Consider the following 21082-nt stretch of genomic DNA (forward strand, 5'->3'; position numbering starts at 1 on the left):
ATGAACGGACCAACAAAAATGTGATAGCAGTTAATAATTTACCCCCCTCTCTCTTTTTCTCCCTATATCTCTCCTCTCTCCCCTCCTCCCCTTCTCTCTTTTTCTCCCTATATCTCTCCTCTCTCCCCTCCTCCCCCTCTCTCTTTTTCTCCCTATATCTCTCCTCTCCCCCTCCTCCCCCTCTCTCTTTTTCTCCCTATATCTCTCCTCTCTCCCCTCCTCCCCCTCTCTTTTTTCTCCCCCTATATCTCTCCTCTCCCCCTCCTCCCCCTCTCTCATTTTCTCCCTATATCTCTCCTCTCTCCCCTCCTCCCCCTCTCTCTTTTTCTCCCTATATCTCTCCTCTCTCCCCTCCTCCCCCTCTCTCTTTTTCTCCCTATATCTCTCCTCTCACCCCTCCTCCCCCTCTCTCTTTTTCTCCCTATATCTCTCCTCTCCCCCTCCTCCCCCTCTCTCTTTTTCTCCCTATATCTCTCCTCTCTCCCCTCTCTCGTTTTCTCCCTATATCTCTCCTCTCTCCCCTCCTCCCCTCCTCCCCTCTCTCTTTTTCTCCCTATATCTCTCCTCTCTCCCCTCCTCCCTCCTCCCCCTCTCTCTTTTTCTCCCTATATCTCTCCTCTCTCCCCTCTCTCGTTTTCTCCCTATATCTCTCCTCTCTCCCCTCCTCCCCTCCTCCCCCTCTCTCTTTTTCTCCCTATATCTCTCCTCTCTCCCCTCCTCCCCCTCTCTCCTTTTCTCCCTATATCTCTCCTCTCTCCCCTCCTCCCTCTCTATCTTTTTCTCCCTATATCTCTCCTCTCTCCCCTCCTCCCCCTCTCTCTGTTTCTCCCTATATCGCTCCTCTCTCCCCTCCTCCCCCTCTCTCTTTTTCTCCCTATATCTCTCCTCTCTCCCCTCCTCCCCCTCTCCCCTCCTCTCTCTCAATTCAATTCAATTCAATTCAAGGGGCTTTATTGGCATGGGAAACGTGTTAACGTTGCCAAAGCAAGTGAGGTAGATAATATACAAAAGTTAAATAAACAATAAAAATGAACTGTAAACATTACACTCACAGAAGTTCCAAAAGAATAAAGACAGTACAAATGTCATATTATATATATATATACAGTGTTGTAATGATGTACAAATGGTTGAAGTACAAAATGGAAAATAAATAAGCATAAATATAGGTTGTATTAACAATGGTGTTTATTCTTCACAGGTCACAAATCTTGCTGCTGTGATGCACACTGTGGAATTTCACCCAGTAGATATGAGAGTTTATCAGAATCTTTTATTTTATTTTATTCTTTGTGGATCTGTGTAATCTGAGGGAAATATGTATATCTAATATGGTCATACATTGGGCAGGAGGTTAGGAAGTGCAGCTTAAGTTTGGGTCAGTCAGTGGTCAGGCATTCTGCCACTGTGTACTCTCTGTTTAGGGCCAAATAGCATTCTAGTTTGCTCTGTTTTATTTGTTAATTCTTTCCAATATGTCAAGTGATTATCTTTTTGTTTTCTCATGATTTGGTTGGGTCTAATTGTGTTGCTGTCTCTATCGCCCTCTTCCCCCTAGGTAGTGTATCGTATCAGAGCAGTGGAGCATCGCACCAGGTTGCTGGTCATCGACAAAGAGACAGATGATTACCTGCGTAGTCATGGGCTGGCCTGCACAGAGGACCTCGCCGTTGAGATGGGCAATCTCTCTCCCCGGCCCTCCCACTTCACTTCCCCCTCAGCCTCCCCTGTAGCCCAGGGGGAAGTCCTCTCACCCTCACCCATACACATCCTCACTAAAGCCCTCAAACACACCTCTGCCTCACCCAGAAGGACGGATACACGATCGCCGACGTCAAGCCTGATGATTGGCACCAAGAAAAGGGTAGGTGATGTGGATAGATGGTATCTATTCAGTGGGGATACTTGGTCACTCTCTAAGCACAAAAACAGTTGTATTTAATATCTAGTGAACCTAGCGCTGCTAGGCAGTCCCAGGTCGTTACCTCCCTCCCCTTGGCCCTAACCCTTATTTAATACCTAGTGAACCCAGTCCCAGGTCGTTACCTCCCTCCGCTTGGCCCTAACCCTTAGTTAATACCTAGTGAACCCAGTCCCAGGTCGTTACCTCCCTCCGCTTGGCCCTAACCCTTATTTAATACCTAGTGAACCCAGTCCCAGTTCGTTACCTCCCTCCGCTTGGCCCTAACCCTTATTTAATACCTAGTGAACCCAGTCCCAGGTCGTTACCTCCCTCCTCTTGGCCCTAACCCTTATTTAATACCTAGTGAACCCAGTCCCAGTTCGTTACCTCCCTCCGCTTGGCCCTTCGTTGTTTTCAGATCTATAAGGTGGAAGCTGAACCTTCTAGAACCATTTAGGCACACTAACATCGAGGGGTTAGGGCCAAGGTGAAGGGATAGGGAACGATTTGGGACTGGCTGCAAGAGTGTTCACTACAGGTCCTATGTTGCTCAGTTGGTGCTTGTAACGCCAGGGCTGTGGGTTTGATTCCCACGGGGGGGAGACAGTATGCAAATTTATGGACACACTACTATAACCACTTTGGATAAGAGTGTCTGCTAAATGTTTTTTTGTTTAAATTGCCTCACTATTATACCAGGGTTACGATAGTTAACCCTTCCTTTTCAGTTCAGCTGTTCAGCTCCTAACTTGAATTGCAGGGTCTTTATCCACAAAGTGTGTAGGAGGTGGAGTGCTGATCAAGTCCATGCAGTCTTATTCATTATAATCTAAAAGGCTAAACTGATTCTAGATCAGGTCCCACCTGTCCATGTAGTCTTATTCATTATAATCTAAAATGTGAAGCATACCTCCCTAGTGGCGCAGCGGTTTTTAGGCATCACTACAGCCCCGGGTTCAATCCCAGGCTGTGTCACACCCGGCCGTGACCGGGAGACCCTTGAGGCGGCGCACAATTGGCCCAGTGTCGTCCGGGTTAGGGGAGGGTTTGGCCCAGTGTCGTCCGGGTTAGTGGAGGGTTTGGCCCAGTGTCGTCCAGGTTAGTGGAGGGTTCGGCCCAGTGTCGTCCGGGTTAGGGGAGGGTTTGGCCCAGTGTCGTCCGGGTTAGTGGAGGGTTTGGCCCAGGGTCGTGTTTCGGAGGACGCACGGCTCTCGACCTTCGCCTCTCCCGAGTCCGTAGGGGAGTTGCAGCGATGGGACAAGACTGTAACTACCAATTGGGGAGAAAAATGGGTAAAAAGAACAAAAAAACAAGATGAAACTGATCTTAGATCAGCACTCCTACTTTGAGACACTTGATGAATATGGGAATTTACTGTGTACTGAGAGAGGAGGAGAGTGAATTGGTCTGGAGAAACAGATGGTAAACTGCTCTGACCCAGTTGAGATAAATATAGACAGACAGACAGACAGACATGAGAGGAGAGGAGAGGAGAGGAGAGGAGAGGAGAGGAGAGGAGAGGAGAGGAGAGGAGAGGAGAGGAGAGGAGAGGAGAGGAGAGGAGAGGAGAGGAGAGGAGAGGAGAGGAGAGGAGAGGAGAGGAGAGGAGAGGAGGGAAAAGGAGAGAAGAGGACAGTGTTGTTTTACCTGTCAGATAATCAGGATCAGACAGGCACCTGGTGGGCTGTGATTGGTTTAAATCCTACATACTGTGACCAGTGCCTGAATTGGAATCTGTTAAATCCTATCCATGTTACTAACCAGTGCTTCAATTAGACAGTTGGCTATTTCTGCTAGTGAATGAACGAGCAGCGAGGTGAGAGAGAGAGAGAGAGAGAGAGTAAGAGCAATGAGATATTGTTTGTGATTAATCGAGCTTCCGGCATATAGCTGTTATCTGTGTTGGTAAGGTGTTTTTTATTTGCAACCACACACACACACACACACACACACACACACACACACACACACACACACACACACACACACACACACACACACACACACACACACACACACACACACACACACAGAGAGAGAGAGAGAGAGACACACACTCTCCCTATCATATTCTACCTCCCACTCTGCGTTCAAACACACCTGTGTTGTTGAGGAGAGATCAGAGTTAGAGGGAATTAGATCAGCCGTCAGGCATGGACCAGAGCAGGTCAGATACACACAGTCTGTCCATGGACCAGAGCAGGTCAGATACACAGTCTGTCCATGGACCAGAGCAGGTCAGATACACACAGTCTGTCCATGGGCTAGAGCAGGTCAGATACACACAGTCTGTCCATGGGCTAGAGCAGGTCAGATACACACAGTCTGTCCATGGACCAGAGCAGGTCAGATACACACAGTCTGTCCATGGACCAGAGCAGGTCAGATACACAGTCTGTCCATGGACCAGAGCAGGTCAGATACACACAGTCTGTCCATGGACCAGAGCAGGTCAGATACACACAGTCTGTCCTTGGACCAGAGCAGGTCAGATACACACAGTCTGTCCATGGACCAGAGCAGGTCAGATACACACAGTCTGTCCATGGACCAGAGCAGGTCAGATACACACAGTCTGTCCATGGACCAGAGCAGGTCAGATACACACAGTCTGTCCATGGACTAGAGCAGGTCAGATACACACAGTCTGTCCATGGACCAGAGCAGGTCAGATACGCACAGTCTGTCCATGGGCTAGAGCAGGTCAGATACACAGTCTGTCCATGGACCAGAGCAGGTCAGATACACACAGTCTGTCCAGCAGGACAGAGCAGGTCAGGTCCATGGACCAGAGCAGGTCAGATACACACAGTCTGTCCATGGACTAGAGCAGGTCAGATACACAGTCTGTCCATGGACCAGAGCAGGTCAGATACACACAGTCTGTCCATGGACCAGAGCAGGTCAGATACACAGTCTGTCCATGGGCTAGAGCAGGTCAGATACACACAGTCTGTCCATGGACCAGAGCAGGTCAGATACACACAGTCTGTCCATGGGCTAGAGCAGGTCAGATACACAGTCTGTCCATGGACCAGAGCAGGTCAGATACACACAGTCTGTCCATGGACCAGAGCAGGTCAGATACACACAGTCTGTCCATGGACCAGAGCAGGTCAGATACACACAGTCTGTCCATGGACTAGAGCAGGTCAGATACACAGTCTGTCCATGGGCTAGAGCAGGTCAGATACACACAGTCTGTCCATGGGCTAGAGCAGGTCAGATACACACAGTCTGTCCATGGGCTAGAGCAGGTCAGATACACACAGTCTGTCCATGGGCTAGAGCAGGTCAGATACACACAGTCTGTCCATGGACTAGAGCAGGTCAGATACACACAGTCTGTCCATGGACTAGAGCAGGTCAGATACACACAGTCTGTCCATGGGCTAGAGCAGGTCAGATACACACAGTCTGTCCATGGACTAGAGCAGGTCAGATACACACAGTCTGTCCATGGACCAGAGCAGGTCAGATACACACAGTCTGTCCATGGACCAGAGCACGTCAGATACACACAGTCTGTCCATGGACTAGAGCAGGTCAAACACACAGTCTGTCCATGGACCAGAGCAGGTCAGATACACACAGTCTGTCCATGGACTAGAGCAGGTCAAACACACAGTCTGTCCATGGACTAGAGCAGGTCAAACACACAGTCTGTCCATGGACCAGAGCAGGTCAGGTACCTGTTATTACATCACTCACCACCCCTTTTTGACATGTCAGCAAAAAATACTCTCAATACCTTTGTGTCTCCCTGTTTATTGCACGCCTCTCTGTTCCCAAGGTAACAATATAACCCAATCACAATCTGCTACATTTAAAACTGGTATGGTGTCCATGTACAGAGATATTTCAAAGGATACAGGTTTTTTTTCTCCAAAGATCTCAGGTGTCATAATGTCCTTTAGAACCTCAGTGCTTTGTTGTTGTTCCTTTGATGATCTGGTTCGGCTCCAGTCCAAACCCTTGTCCTTTAGGACCCCAAATCCCCAAAACAAAAGATCCCTGTTATAGTGATGGGAAGTTTGGCTCTTTTTACTAACTAAGGTCTTATCATCAAAAAAACGAATAATTCGTTCATTTGAGGCAGTAATGTTCAGAGTCCGCAGACCCCGTTACCGGCGAATAGAAAACGTGAGTCATGAATCTACAATCCTCTAGTTCACCATAGGGGGCTTATTGGAGCTGTCATTTGTGCCTGAGGTTTGTAAACGTGGGCTTTAAACAATGTACATTTGTTGATCGCTTGGCATACAAATAAGATTATTTATTGATACACTTGATACCGGACTAGATTGTGAACGACTCTTCGCTGAATGCATTGCTTGACTGCCGGGTTATTAGCAGCCTGACGACTCTTCCGCTGCTCTGTCTTACGCTACATACTTTCTCATTGCGGAGAAGTAATGTCAGTGGGCGTGGCGTAGCGTTTGGACCGGAGCAAGTAGTCTGGGTTGCCAGGCAAGGTGGTAAAGTTGTTCGCGAACTGCAGCCTCCCCAGAAGGATTAGTTCTTGAGCAGAGGCTGTGGTTATACAAAACGGTGTCCATCAAAACATTCAATAACAAATTAATTGCTTTAATTCTTGCACCTTATCAGTTCTAAATATGTAGGTTTCTTCTCATGGTCTATTTGCCTGCGCGTATATGACAGACAGTTGGTGGTCGGAGCACGTCTCTGGAGCACTGAGATATAAAGTCGAGCCACTGAGCCAAAGGAGCTTGTGTTAGAGCCGCTGCATGGCCAGTATCTGCATTGGCCAAGCAGCACTTACGGTGATACAGCCTCTGCAAAAGTCAGCGAACTCATACACTTCTTGAGCTGTTGAGCAGAGCTGTTGTGAAAGAAGTTGTCAAGGAAGTGAGTTTGCGTTTATACAGGAGCTCCCACCCCGACCTACCTTCAACCAATCATGTCAATGCAGAGCTATATGGAGCCCTCCACATTGTTACAACATCATGTGGGATGGAGCTCAATTTGGCCTCTGGAGGCTCCGCAGTTGCGTCACACCCTCCAGTCAGAGCTCCCAGATCAAGCATAACTAGCTTTTAATCCATCTGTAGGACTCACTGCAGCCAGCACAAGCAGGTCAAACCACCGACTAAAATGAACAAGTCACTCAGAAAAACGAATCATGACTCTCGAGTCAGTAAAAAGAGTCGTTCAAAAAGAAGGAATCGTTCACGAACTACACATCACTAATCCTTATATAGTGCACAACTTTTAACCTATGGACCCTGGTCAAAAGTATTGCACTAAATAGGGAATATGGTGGTGGGTGGCCCAGCATTCTACAGGTATTCAAACGGTGGTGGGTGGCCCAACATTCTACAGGTATTCAAACGGTGGTGGGTGGCCCAGCATTCTACAGGTATTCAAACTGTGTTGGGTGGCCCAGCATTCTACAGGTATTCAAACGGTGGTGGGTGGCCCAACATTCTACAGGTATTCAAACTGTGGTGGGTGGCCCAACATTCTACAGGTATTCAAACTGTGGTGGGTGGCCCAACATTCTACAGGTATTCAAACTGTGGTGGGTGGCCCAACATTCTACAGGTATTCAAACTGTGGTGGGTGGCCCAACATTCTACAGGTATTCAAACTGTGGTGGGTGGCCCAACATTCTACAGGTATTCAAACTGTGGTGGGTGGCCCAACATTCTACAGGTATTCAAACTGTGGTGGGTGGCCCAACATTCTACAGGTATTCAAACTGTGGTGGGTGGCCCAACATTCTACAGGTATTCAAACTGTGGTGGGTGGCCCAACATTCTACAGGTATTCAAACTGTGGTGGGTGGCCCAACATTCTACAGGTATTCAAACTGTGGTGGGTGGCCCAACATTCTACAGGTATTCAAACTGTGGTGGGTGGCCCAACATTCTACAGGTATTCAAACGGTGGTGGGTGGCCCAACATTCTACAGGTATTCAAACTGTGGTGGGTGGCCCAACATTCTACAGGTATTCAAACTGAGATATTTCTCCCCCCTTTCTCCTTTTCTTGCTCATTCTCACACACACACACACACACACACACACACACACACACACACACACACACACACACACACACACTCAGAACACATCCTCTCCCCTTTTGTCTGCTGTTTGCATGTTCTTCACCCTGTAGGCCTACCTGTGGAGGTGTGAAGGGTGTTGCGTCACTGCTGGGGAACTGATGCAGCCCTATCAGATGACATAGATACTGTACTGCAGCTTCTACAATACACTCTGAAATGAAGCAGGAGGAGGGCTGTTGTTTTACAGACGGGGAGCACAGACACACAGTGTTGCTATATCCATGTTCCCCTGTCTGTGGCCTAGTTCACATCTACAGTGCATTCGGAATGTTATTTCTTTTTAAGGATTTACTTTTTCAAGGTTTTTGTTACGTTACAGCCTTATTCTAAAACGGATTAAATTCATGTTTTACCTCATCAAGGTGAAATAAATCAATTTAAAAAATAAAACTCTATCTACACACAATACCCGATAATGACAAAGCGAAAACAGAAATACCTTATTTACATAAGTATTCAGACCCTTTGCTATGAGACTCGAAATTGACAGAGCTCCAGAGTTCCTCTGTGGCGATGGGAGAACCTTCCAGAAACCATTACATGTGCCTTTTTACTGAGGAGTGGCTTTCGTCTGGCCACTCTTCCATAAAGGCCTGTTTAGTTAGAGGGATTACAGAGACAGTATGGTTTAGAGGGATTACAGAGACAGTATGGTTTAGAGGGGTTACAGAGACAGTATGGTTTAGAGGGATTACAGAGACAGTATGGTTTAGAGGGATTACAGAGACAGTATGGTTTAGAGGGGTTACAGAGACAGTATGGTTTAGAGGGATTAGAGACAGTATGGTTTAGAGGGATTACAGACAGTATGGTTTAGTTAGAGGGATTACAGAGACAGTATGGTTTAGAGGGATTACAGAGACAGTATGGTTTAGAGGGGTTACAGAGACAGTATGGTTTAGAGGGGTTACAGAGACAGTATGGTTTAGTTAGAGGGATTACAGAGACAGTATGGTTTAGTTAGAGGGATTACAGACAGTATGGTTTAGAGGGATTACAGAGACAGTATGGTTTAGTTAGAGGGATTACAGAGACAGTATGGTTTAGAGGGATTACAGAGACAGTATGGTTTAGAGGGATTACAGAGACAGTATGGTTTAGAGGGATTACAGAGACAGTATGGTTTAGAGGGATTATAGAGACAGTATGGTTTAGTTAGAGGGATTACAGAGACAGTATGGTTTAGAGGGGATTACAGAGACAGTATGGTTTAGTTAGAGGGTTTATTACAGAGACAGTATGGTTTAGAGAGGATTACAGAGACAGTATGGTTTAGTTAGAGGGATTACAGAGACAGTATGGTTTAGTTAGAGGGATTACAGAGACAGTATGGTTTAGAGGGGATTACAGAGACAGTATGGTTTAGTTTAGAGGGATTACAGAGACAGTATGGTTTAGAGGGATTACAGAGACAGTATGGTTTAGGTTTAGAGGGATTACAGAGACAGTATGGTTTAGTTAGAGGGATTACAGATTACAGAGACAGTATGGTTTAGTTAGAGGGCTTAGTTAGATTACAGACAGTATGGTTTAGTTAGAGGGATTACAGAGACAGTATGGTTTAGTTAGAGGGATTACAGAGACAGTATGGTTTAGTTAGGGGATTACAGAGACAGTATGGTTTAGAGGGGATTACAGAGACAGTATGGTTTAGTTAGGGGATTACAGACAGTATGGTTTAGAGGGATTACAGAGACAGTATGGTTTAGTTAGAGGGATTACAGATTACAGAGACAGTATGGTTTAGTTAGAGGGTTTATTACAGAGACAGTATGGTTTAGTTAGAGGGATTACAGAGACAGTATGGTTTAGAGGGATTACAGAGACAGTATGGTTTAGAGGGATTACAGAGACAGTATGGTTTAGAGGGATTACAGAGACAGTATGGTTTTAGAGGGATTACAGACAGTATGGTTTAGTTAGAGGGATTACAGAGACAGTATGGTTTAGTTAGAGGGATTACAGAGACAGTATGGTTTAGAGGGATTACAGAGACAGTATGGTTTAGAGGGATTACAGAGACAGTATGGTTTAGAGGGATTACAGAGACAGTATGGTTTAGAGGGATTACAGAGACAGTATGGTTTAGTTAGAGGGATTACAGAGACAGTATGGTTTAGAGGGATTACAGAGACAGTATGGTTTAGAGGGATTACAGAGACAGTATGGTTTAGTTAGAGGGATTACAGAGACAGTATGGTTTAGTTAGAGGGATTACAGAGACAGTATGGTTTAGTTAGAGGGATTACAGAGACAGTATGGTTTAGTTAGAGGGATTACAGAGACAGTATGGTTTAGAGGGATTACAGAGACAGTATGGTTTAGAGGGGTTACAGAGACAGTATGGTTTAGAGGGATTACAGACAGTATGGTTTAGTTAGAGGGATTACAGAGACAGTATTGTTTAGTTAGAGGGATTACAGAGACAGTATTGTTTAGTTAGAGGGATTACAGACAGTATGGTTTAGTTACAGAGACAGGGATTACAGAGACAGTATGGTTTAGAGGGATTACAGACAGTATGGTTTAGTTAGAGGGATTACAGACAGTATGGTTTAGAGGGATTACAGAGACAGTATTGTTTAGTTAGAGGGATTACAGACAGTATGGTTTAGTTAGAGGGATTACAGAGACAGTATGGTTTAGAGGGATTACAGAGACAGTATGGTTTAGTTAGAGGGATTATAGAGAGTATGGTTTAGTTAGAGGGATTATAGAGACAGTATGGTTTAGTTAGAGGGATTACAGAGACAGTATGGTTTAGTTAGAGGGATTACAGACAGTATGGTTTAGAGGGATTACAGAGACAGTATGGTTTAGAGGGATTACAGAGACAGTATGGTTTAGTTAGAGGGATTACAGAGACAGTATGGTTTAGTTAGAGGGATTACAGAGACAGTGTGGTTTAGTTAGAGGGATTATAGAGACAGTGTGGTTTAGTTAGAGGGATTACAGACAGTATGGTTTAGAGGGATTACAGAGACAGTGTGGTTTAGTTAGAGGGATTACAGACAGTATGGTTGAGAGGGATTACAGAGACAGTATGGTTTAGAGGGATTACAGACAGTATGGCTTAGTTAGAGGGATTACAGACAGTATGGTTTAGTTAGAGGGATTACAGAGACAGTATGGTTTAGTTAGAGGGATTACAGAGACAGTATGGTTTAGAGGGATTACAGACAGTATGGTTTAGAGGGATTACAGAGACAGTGTGGTTTAGTTAGAGGGATTACAGACAGTATGGTTGAGAGGGATTACAGAGACAGTATGGTTTAGAGGGATTACAGAGACAGTATGGTTTAGAGGGATTACAGACAGTATGGTTTAGTTAGAGGGATTACAGAGACAGTATGGTTTAGAGGGATTACAGAGACAGTATGGTTTAGAGGGATTACAGACAGTATGGTTTAGTTAGAGGGATTACAGAGACAGTATGGTTTAGAGGGATTACAGAGACAGTATGGTTTAGAGGGGTTACAGAGACAGTATGGTTTAGAGGGATTAGAGACAGTATGGTTTAGAGGGATTACAGAAACAGTATGGTTTAGTTAGAGGGATTACAGAGACAGTATTGTTTAGTTAGAGGGATTACAGAGACAGTATGGCTTAGAGGGATTACAGAGACAGTATGGTTTAGAGGGATTACAGAGACAGTATGGTTTAGAGGGGTTACAGAGACAGTATGGTTTAGAGGGATTACAGAGACAGTATGGTTTAGTTAGAGGGATTACAGACAGTATGGTTTAGAGGGATTACAGAGACAGTATGGTTTAGTTAGAGGGATTACAGAGACAGTATGGCTTAGTTAGAGGGATTATAGAGACAGTATGGTTTAGAGGGATTACAGAGACAGTATGGTTTAGAGGGGTTACAGAGACAGTATGGTTTAGAGGGATTATAGACAGTATGGTTTAGTTAGAGGGATTACAGACAGTATGGTTTAGAGGGATTACAGAGACAGTATGGTTTAGTTAGAGGGATTACAGACAGTATGGTTTAGAGGGATTACAGAGACAGTATGGTTTAGTTAGAGGGATTACAGAGACAGTATGGTTTAGTTAGAGGGATTACAGAGACAGTATGGTTTTAGTTGGTTTAGAGGGATTACAGACAGTATGGTTTTAGTTGCAGACAGGGTTTATTACAGAGACAGTGTGGTTTAGTTAGAGGGATTACAGTATGGTTTAGACAGTGTGGTTTAGTTAGAGGGATTACAGACAGTAGGTTGAGAGGGATTACAGTATGGTTTAGTTAGTTAGGGATTACAGACAGTATGGTTTAGTTAGAGGGATTACAGAGACAGTATGGTTTAGTTAGAGGGATTACAGAGACAGTATGGTTTAGAGGGATTACAGAGACAGTATGGTTTAGAGGGATTACAGAGACAGTATGGTTTAGTTAGAGGGATTACAGTATGGTTTAGAGGGATTACAGAGACAGTGTGGTTTAGTTAGAGGGATTACAGACAGTATGGTTTAGAGGGATTACAGAGACAGTATGGTTTAGTTAGAGGGATTACAGACAGTATGGTTTAGTTAGAGGGCTACAGAGACAGTATGGTTTAGTTAGAGGGATTACAGAGACAGTATGGTTTAGAGGGATTACAGAGACAGTATGGTTTAGAGGGATTACAGAGACAGTATGGTTTAGGGGATTACAGAGACAGTATGGTTTAGTTAGAGGGATTACAGAGACAGTATTGTTTAGTTATGGGATTAATCAGAGTCTGGTATGGCTTAGAGGGATTACAGAGACAGTATGGTTTAGAGGGATTACAGAGACAGTATGGTTTAGAGGGTTACAGAGACAGTATGGTTTAGAGGGATTACAGAGACAGTATGGTTTAGTTAGAGGGATTACAGACAGTATGGTTTAGAGGGATTACAGAGACAGTATGGTTTAGAGGGATTACAGAGACAGTTGGCTTAGTTAGAGGGATTACAGAGACAGTATGTCTTAGTTAGAGGGATTACAGAGACAGTATGGTTTAGTTAGAGGGATTACAGAGACAGTATGGTATTAGTTAGAGGGATTACAGAGACAGTATGGTTTAGAGGGATTACAGAGACAGTATGGTTTAGAGGGGCTAGAGACAGTATGGTTTAGAGGGATTACAGACAGTATGGTTTAGTTAGAGGGATTACAGAGACAGTATTGTTTAGTTAGAGGGATTACAGAGACAGTATTGTTTAGTTAGAGGGATTACAGACAGTATGGTTTAGTTAGAGGGATTACAGAGACAGTATGGTTTAGAGGGATTACAGACAGTATGGTTTAGTTAGAGGGATTACAGACAGTATGGTTTAGAGGGATTATCAGAGACAGTATTGTTTAGTTAGAGGATTACAGACAGTATGGTTTAGTTAGAGGGATTACAGAGACAGTGTGGTTTAGTTAGAGGGATTACAGAGACAGTATGGTTTAGTTAGAGGGATTATAGAGGATTTAGTTAGAGGGATTATAGAGACAGTATGGTTTAGTTAGAGGGATTACAGAGACAGTATGGTTTAGTTAGAGGGATTACAGACAGTATGGTTTAGAGGGATTACAGAGACAGTATGGTTTAGAGGGATTACAGAGACAGTATGGTTTAGTTAGAGGGATTACAGAGACAGTATGGTTTAGTTAGAGGGATTACAGAGACAGTCTTTAGTTAGAGGGATTATAGAGACAGTGTGGTTTGTTAGAGGGATTACAGACAGTATGGTTTAGAGGGATTACAGAGTAGTGTGGTTTAGTTAGAGGGATTACAGACAGTATGGTTGAGAGGGATTACAGAGACAGTATGGTTTAGAGGGATTACTGACAGTATGGCTTAGTTAGAGGGATTACAGACAGTATGGTTTAGTTAGAGGGATTACAGAGACAGTATGGTTTAGTTAGAGGGATTACAGAGACAGTATGGTTTAGAGGGATTACAGACAGTATGGTTTAGAGGGATTACAGAGACAGTCTGACTGTCTGGTTTAGTTAGAGGGATTATCAATCTGACAGTATGGTTGACAGAGACAGTATGGTTTAGAGGATTACAGACAGTATGGCTTAGTTAGAGGGATTACAGACAGTATGGTTTAGTTAGAGGATTACAGAGACAGTATGGTTTAGTTAGAGGATTACAGAGACAGTATGGTTTAGAGGGATTACAGAGACAGTATGGTTTAGAGGGATTACAGAGACAGTATGGTTTAGTTTACAGACAGGGTTTAGAGGGATTACAGAGACAGTCTGGTTTAGTTTATGGTTTAGAGGGATTACAGAGACAGTATGGTTTAGTTAGAGGGATTACAGACAGTATGGTTTAGTTAGAGGGATTACAGAGACAGTATGGTTTAGTTAGAGGGATTACAGAGACAGTATGGTTTAGTTTACAGAGACAGTATGGTTTAGAGGGATTACAGAGACAGTATGGTTTAGAGGGATTTTTAGTTAGAGGGATTACAGAGACAGTATTGTTTAGTTAGAGGGATTACAGAGACAGTATGGCTTAGAGGGATTTAGTATGGTTTAGAGGGATTACAGAGACAGTATGGTTTGGGGGTTACAGAGACAGTATGGTTTAGAGGGATTACAGAGACAGTATGGTTTAGTTAGAGGGATTACAGACAGTATGGTTTAGAGGGATTACAGAGACAGTATGGTTTAGAGGGATTACAGAGACAGTATGGTTAGTTAGAGGGATTACAGAGACAGTATGGTTTAGTTAGAGGGATTACAGAGACAGTATGGTTTAGTTAGAGGGATTACAGAGACAGTATGGTTAGTTAGAGGGATTACAGAGACAGTATGGTTTAGAGGGGTATTACAGAGACAGTATGGTTTAGAGGGGTTACAGAGACAGTATGGTTTAGATTACAGACAGTATGGTTTAGTTAGAGGGATTACAGAGACAGTATTGTTTAGTTAGAGAGATTACAGAGACAGTATTGTTTAGTTAGAGGGATTACAGACAGTATGGTTTAGTTAGAGGGATTACAGAGACAGTATGGTTTAGAGGGATTACAGACAGTATGGTTTAGTTAGAGGGATTACAGACAGTATGGTTTAGAGGGATTACAGAGACAGTATTGTTTAGTTAGAGGGATTACAGACAGTATGGTTTAGTTAGAGGGATTACAGAGACAGTGTGGTTTAGTTAGAGGGATTACAGAGACAGTATGGTTTAGTTAGAGGGATTATAGAGAGTATGGTTTAGTTAGAGGGATTATAGAGACAGTATGGTTTAGTTAGAGGGATTACAGAGACAGTATGGTTTAGTTAGAGGGATTACAGACAGTATGGTTTAGAGGGATTACAGAGACAGTATGGTTTAGAGGGATTACAGACAGTATGGTTTAGTTAGAGGGATTACAGAGACAGTGTATTTGTTGAAATTAATTTCTAGAACTATAAATAGTTCCCCATGTGATGGTCAACACCTATATGCCTAATGCTCTTCATTTGTCTGCAGATACACACACACACATACACACACACACACACACACGTCGTCCCATAAAACTCTATTGTGTGATGTTACGTATGTTATGTCTATCACAGATGACTGATATACTCTAGTCAAAGTGCATTGTTCTGTGGCACAAACACACCCCCACACACCCACACACAGCGGGCATTGTTCCGTAGCATATTGTGTTATCCTGGCAGACGCCCTTATTGCATTACATAACCAGACTGTTATCTTCATAGGAACACTCTGCTCCAGTACTGGCTGATCATACTGACTGTCTGGTTACCGGCTGTTCAATCTGACTGTCTGGTTACTGGCTGATCAATCTGACTGTCTGGTTACCGGCTGATCAATCTGGCTGTCTGGTTACCGGCTGTTCAATCTGACTGTCTGGTTACTGGCTGATCAATCTGACTGTCTGGTTCCCGGCTGATCAATCTGACTGTCTGGTTACCGGTTGATCCATCTGACTGTCTGGTTACCGGCTGTTCAATCTGACTGTCTGGTTACTGGCTGATCAATCTGGCTGTCTGGTTACCGGCTGTTCAATCTAACTGTTTGGTTACCGGTTGATCAATCTGACTGTCTGGTTACCGGTATCTATTACTGGCTGATCAATCTGCCTCTCTGGTTACCGGCTGATCAATCTGGCTGTCTGGTTACCAGTTGATCAATCTGGCTGTCTGGTTACCGGTATCTATTACCTGCTGATCTATCTGACTGTCTGGTTACTGGTATCTATTACTGGCTGATCAATCTGACTGTCTGGTTACTGGTATCTATTACTGGCTGATCAATCTGACTGTCTGGTTACCGGTTGATCAATCTGGTGGTCTGGTTACTGGTATCTATTACGGGCTGATCAATCTGGTGGTCTGGTTACTGGTATCTATTACGGGCTGATCAATCTGACTGTCTGGTTACTGGTATCTATTACCGGCTGATCAATCTGACTGTCTGGTTACCGGCTGATCAATCTGGCTGTCTGGTTATATCTATTACTGGCTGATCAATCTGACTGTCTGGTTACTGGTATCAATCTGGCTGTCTGGTTACCGGTTGATCAATCTGGCTGTCTGGTTACTGGTATCTATTACCTGCTGATCAATCTGACTGTCTGGTTACTGGTATCTATTACTGGCTGATCAATCTGACTGTCTGGTTACTGGTATCTATTACTGGCTGATCAATCTGACTGTCTGGTTACTGGTATCTATTACTGGCTGATCAATCTGACTGTCTGGTTACTGGTATCTATTACCGGCTGATCAATCTGACTGTCTGGTTACCGGTTGATCAATCTGGTGGTCTGGTTACTGGTATCTATTACGGGCTGATCAATCTGTTTGGTTACTGGTATCTATTATTGGCTGATCAATCTGACTGTCTGGTTACCGGTTGATCAATCTGACTGTCTGGTTACCGGTATCTATTACTGGCTGATCAATCTGACTGTCTGGTTACTGGTATCTATTACGGGCTGATCAATCTGACTATCTGGTTACTGGTATCTATTACGGGCTGATCAATCTGACTGTCTGGTTACTGGTATCTATTACGGGCTGATCAATCTGACTGTCTGGTTGCTGGTATCTATTTCCGGCTGATCAATCTGACTGTCTGGTTACTGGTATCTATTACCGGCTGATCAATCTGACTGTCTGGTTACCGGTTGATCAATCTGACTGTCTGGTTACCGGTATCTATTACTGGCTGATCAATCTGACTGTCTGGTTACTGGTATCTATTACGGGCTGATCAATCTGACTGTCTGGTTACTGGTATCTATTACGGGCTGATCAATCTGACTGTCTGGTTGCTGGTATCTATTTCCGGCTGATCAATCTGACTGTCTGGTTACTGGTATCTATTACGGGCTGATCAATCTGACTGTCTGGTTGCTGGTATCTATTTCCGGCTGATCAATCTGACTGTCTGGTTACTGGTATCTATTACCGGCTGATCAATCTGACTGTCTGGTTACCGGTTGATCAATCTGACTGTCTGGTTACTGGTATCTATTACCGGCTGATCAATCTGACTGTCTGGTTACTGGTATCTATTACCGGCTGATCAATCTGACTGTCTGGTTACTGGTATCTATTACGGGCTGATCAATCTGACTGTCTGGTTACTGGTATCTATTACGGGCTGATCAATCTGACTGTCTGGTTGCTGGTATCTATTTCCGGCTGATCAATCTGACTGTCTGGTTACTGGTATCTATTACCGGCTGATCAATCTGACTGTCTGGTTACTGGTATCTATTTCCGTCTGATCAATCTAACTGTCTGGTTACTGGTATCTATTTCCGGCTGATCAATCTGACTGTCTTTACTGTTACTGGTATCTATTACTGGCTGATCAATCTGACTGTCTGGTTACTGGTATCTATTACGGGCTGATCAATCTGACTGTCTGGTTGCTGGTATCTATTTCCGACAATCTGACTGTCTGGTTACTGGTATCTATTACCGGCTGATCAATCTGACTGTCTGGTTACTGGTATCAGTTGATCAATCTGACTGTCTGGTTACTGGTATCTATTACCTGCTGATCAATCTGACTGTCTGGTTACTGGTATCTATTACTGGCTGATCAATCTGACTGTCTGGTTACTGGTATCTATTACCGGCTGATCAATCTGACTGTCTGGTTACCGGTGATCAATCTGGTGTCTGGTTACTGGTATCTATTACGGGCTGATCAATCTGACTGTCTGGTTACTGGTATCTATTACCGGGCTGATCAATCTGACTGTCTGGTTACTGGTATCTGATCAATCTGACTGTCTGGTTACTGGTATCTATTACTGGCTGATCAATCTGACTGTCTGGTTCTATTACCGGCTGATCAATCTGGTGTCTGGTTACCGGTTGATCAATCTGACTGTCTGGTTACTGGTATCTATTACCTGCTGATCAATCTGACTGTCTGGTTACTGGTATCTATTACTGGCTGATCAATCTGACTGTCTGGTTACTGGTATCTATTACTGGCTGATCAATCTGACTGTCTGGTTACTGGTATCTATTACCGGCTGATCAATCTGACTGTCTGGTTACTGGTATCTATTACGGGCTGATCAATCTGACTGTCTGGTTACTGATCAATCTGGTGGTCTGGTTACTGGTATCTATTACGGGCTGATCAATCTGACTTTGGTTACTGGTATCTATTATTGGCTGATCAATCTGACTGTCTGGTTACTGGTTGATCAATCTGACTGTCTGGTTACTGGTATCTATTACTGGCTGATCAATCTGACTGTCTGGTTACTGGTATCTATTACGGGCTGATCAATCTGACTGTCTGGTTACTGGTATCTATTACGGGCTGATCAATCTGACTGTCTGGTTACTGGTATCTATTTCCGGCTGATCAATCTGACTGTCTGGTTACTGGTATCTATTACCGGCTGATCAATCTGACTGTCTGGTTACTCTGACTGTCTGGTTACTGGTATCTATTTCCGGCTGATCAATCTGACTGTCTTGTTACTGGTATCTATTACCGGCTGATCAATCTGACTGTCTGGTTACTGGTATCTATTACGGGCTGATCAATCTGACTGTCTGGTTACTGGTATCTATTACGGGCTGATCAATCTGACTGTCTGGTTACTGGTATCTATTTCCGGCTGATCAATCTGACTGTCTGGTTACTGGTATCTATTACCGGCTGATCAATCTGACTGTCTGGTTACTGGTATCTATTTCCGATCAATCTGACTGTCTGGTTACTGGTATCTATTTCCGGCTGATCAATCTGACTGTCTGGTTACTGGTATCTATTACCGGCTGATCAATCTGACTGTCTGGTTACTGGTATCTATTACGGGCTGATCAATCTGACTGTCTGGTTGCTGGTATCTATTTCCGGCTGATCAATCTGACTGTCTGGTTACTGGTATCTATTACCGGCTGATCAATCTGACTGTCTGGTTACCAGTTGATCAATCTGACTGTCTGGTTACTGGTATCTATTACCTGCTGATCAATCTGACTGTCTGGTTACTGGTATCTATTACTGGCTGATCAATCTGACTGTCTGGTTACTGGTATCTATTACCGGCTGATCAATCTGACTGTCTGGTTACTGGTTGATCAATCTGGTGTCTGGTTACTGGTATCTATTACGGGCTGATCAATCTGACTGTCTGGTTACTGGTATCTATTACCGGCTGATCAATCTGACTGTCTGGTTACTGCTATTTCCGTCTGATCAATCTACTGTCTGGTTACTGGTATCTATTACTGGCTGATCAATCTGACTGTCTGGTTACTGGCTGATCAATCTGACTGTCTGTTACTGGTACTGATCAATCTGACTGTCTGGTTACTGGTATCTATTACCGTGCTGATCAATCTGACTGTCTGGTTACTGGTATCTATTACTGGCTGATCAATCTGACTGTCTGGTTACTGGTATCTATTACTGGCTGATCAATCTGACTGTCTGGTTACTGGTATCTATTACCGGCTGATCAATCTGACTGTCTGGTTACTGGTATCTATTACCGGCTGATCAATCTGACTGTCTGGTTACTGGTATCAATCTGACTGTCTGGTTACTGGTATCTATTACCGATCAATCTGACTGTCTGGTTACTGGTATCTATTATTGGCTGATCAATCTGACTGTCTGGTTACTGGTATCAATTGACTGTCTGGTTACCGGGGCTGATCAATCTGACTGTCTGGTTACTGGTATCTATTACGGGCTGATCAATCTGACTGTCTGGTTACTGGTATCTATTACGGGCTGATCAATCTGACTGTCTGGTTACTGGTATCTATTACGGGCTGATCAATCTGACTGTCTGGTTGCTGGTATCTATTTCCGGCTGATCAATCTGACTGTCTGGTTACTGGTATCTATTACCGGCTGATCAATCTGACTGTCTGGTTACTGGTATCTATTACCGTTGATCAATCTGACTGTCTGGTTACTGGTATCTATTACTGGCTGATCAATCTGACTGTCTGGTTACTGGTATCTATTACGGGCTGATCAATCTGACTGTCTGGTTACTGGTATCTATTACGGGCTGATCAATCTGACTGTCTGGTTGCTGGTATCTATTTCCGGCTGATCAATCTGACTGTCTGGTTACTGGTATCTATTACCGGCTGATCAATCTGACTGTCTGGTTACTGGTATCTATTACCGGCTGATCAATCTGACTGTCTGGTTACTGGTATCTATTACTGGCTGATCAATCTGACTGTCTGGTTACTGGTATCTATTACGGGCTGATCAATCTGACTGTCTGGTTACTGGTATCTATTACGGGCTGATCAATCTGACTGTCTGGTTACTGGTATCTATTACCGGCTGATCAATCTGACTGTCTGGTTACTGGTATCTATTACCGGGCTGATCAATCTGACTGTCTGGTTACTGGTATCTATTACCGGCTGATCAATCTGACTGTCTGGTTACTGGTATCTATTACCGGCTGATCAATCTAACTGTCTGGTTACTGGTATCTATTACCGTCTGATCAATCTGACTGTCTGGTTACTGGTATCTATTACCGGCTGATCAATCTGACTGTCTGGTTACTGGTATCTATTACGGGCTGATCAATCTGACTGTCTGGTTACTGGTATCTATTACCGCTGATCAATCTGACTGT

At 44.0% G+C, this 21082-nt stretch overlaps 1 protein-coding gene across 1 annotated transcript in view; it reads left to right on the forward strand.

The window, feature by feature from the left end:
* The window catches only part of LOC115118379 (Na(+)/H(+) exchange regulatory cofactor NHE-RF2), a 45558-nt gene that overhangs the window by 2825 nt on the left and 21651 nt on the right, over positions 1-21082 (forward strand). The window contains exon 2 of the mRNA XM_065000658.1: positions 1559-1864. Within this exon, the coding sequence (XP_064856730.1) occupies positions 1559-1864 (306 nt within the window). The remainder of the gene's footprint in view (positions 1-1558; positions 1865-21082) is intronic.

Source organism: Oncorhynchus nerka, linkage group LG15 (assembly GCF_034236695.1).
Source record: "Oncorhynchus nerka isolate Pitt River linkage group LG15, Oner_Uvic_2.0, whole genome shotgun sequence".
Taxonomy (NCBI): domain Eukaryota; kingdom Metazoa; phylum Chordata; class Actinopteri; order Salmoniformes; family Salmonidae; genus Oncorhynchus; species Oncorhynchus nerka.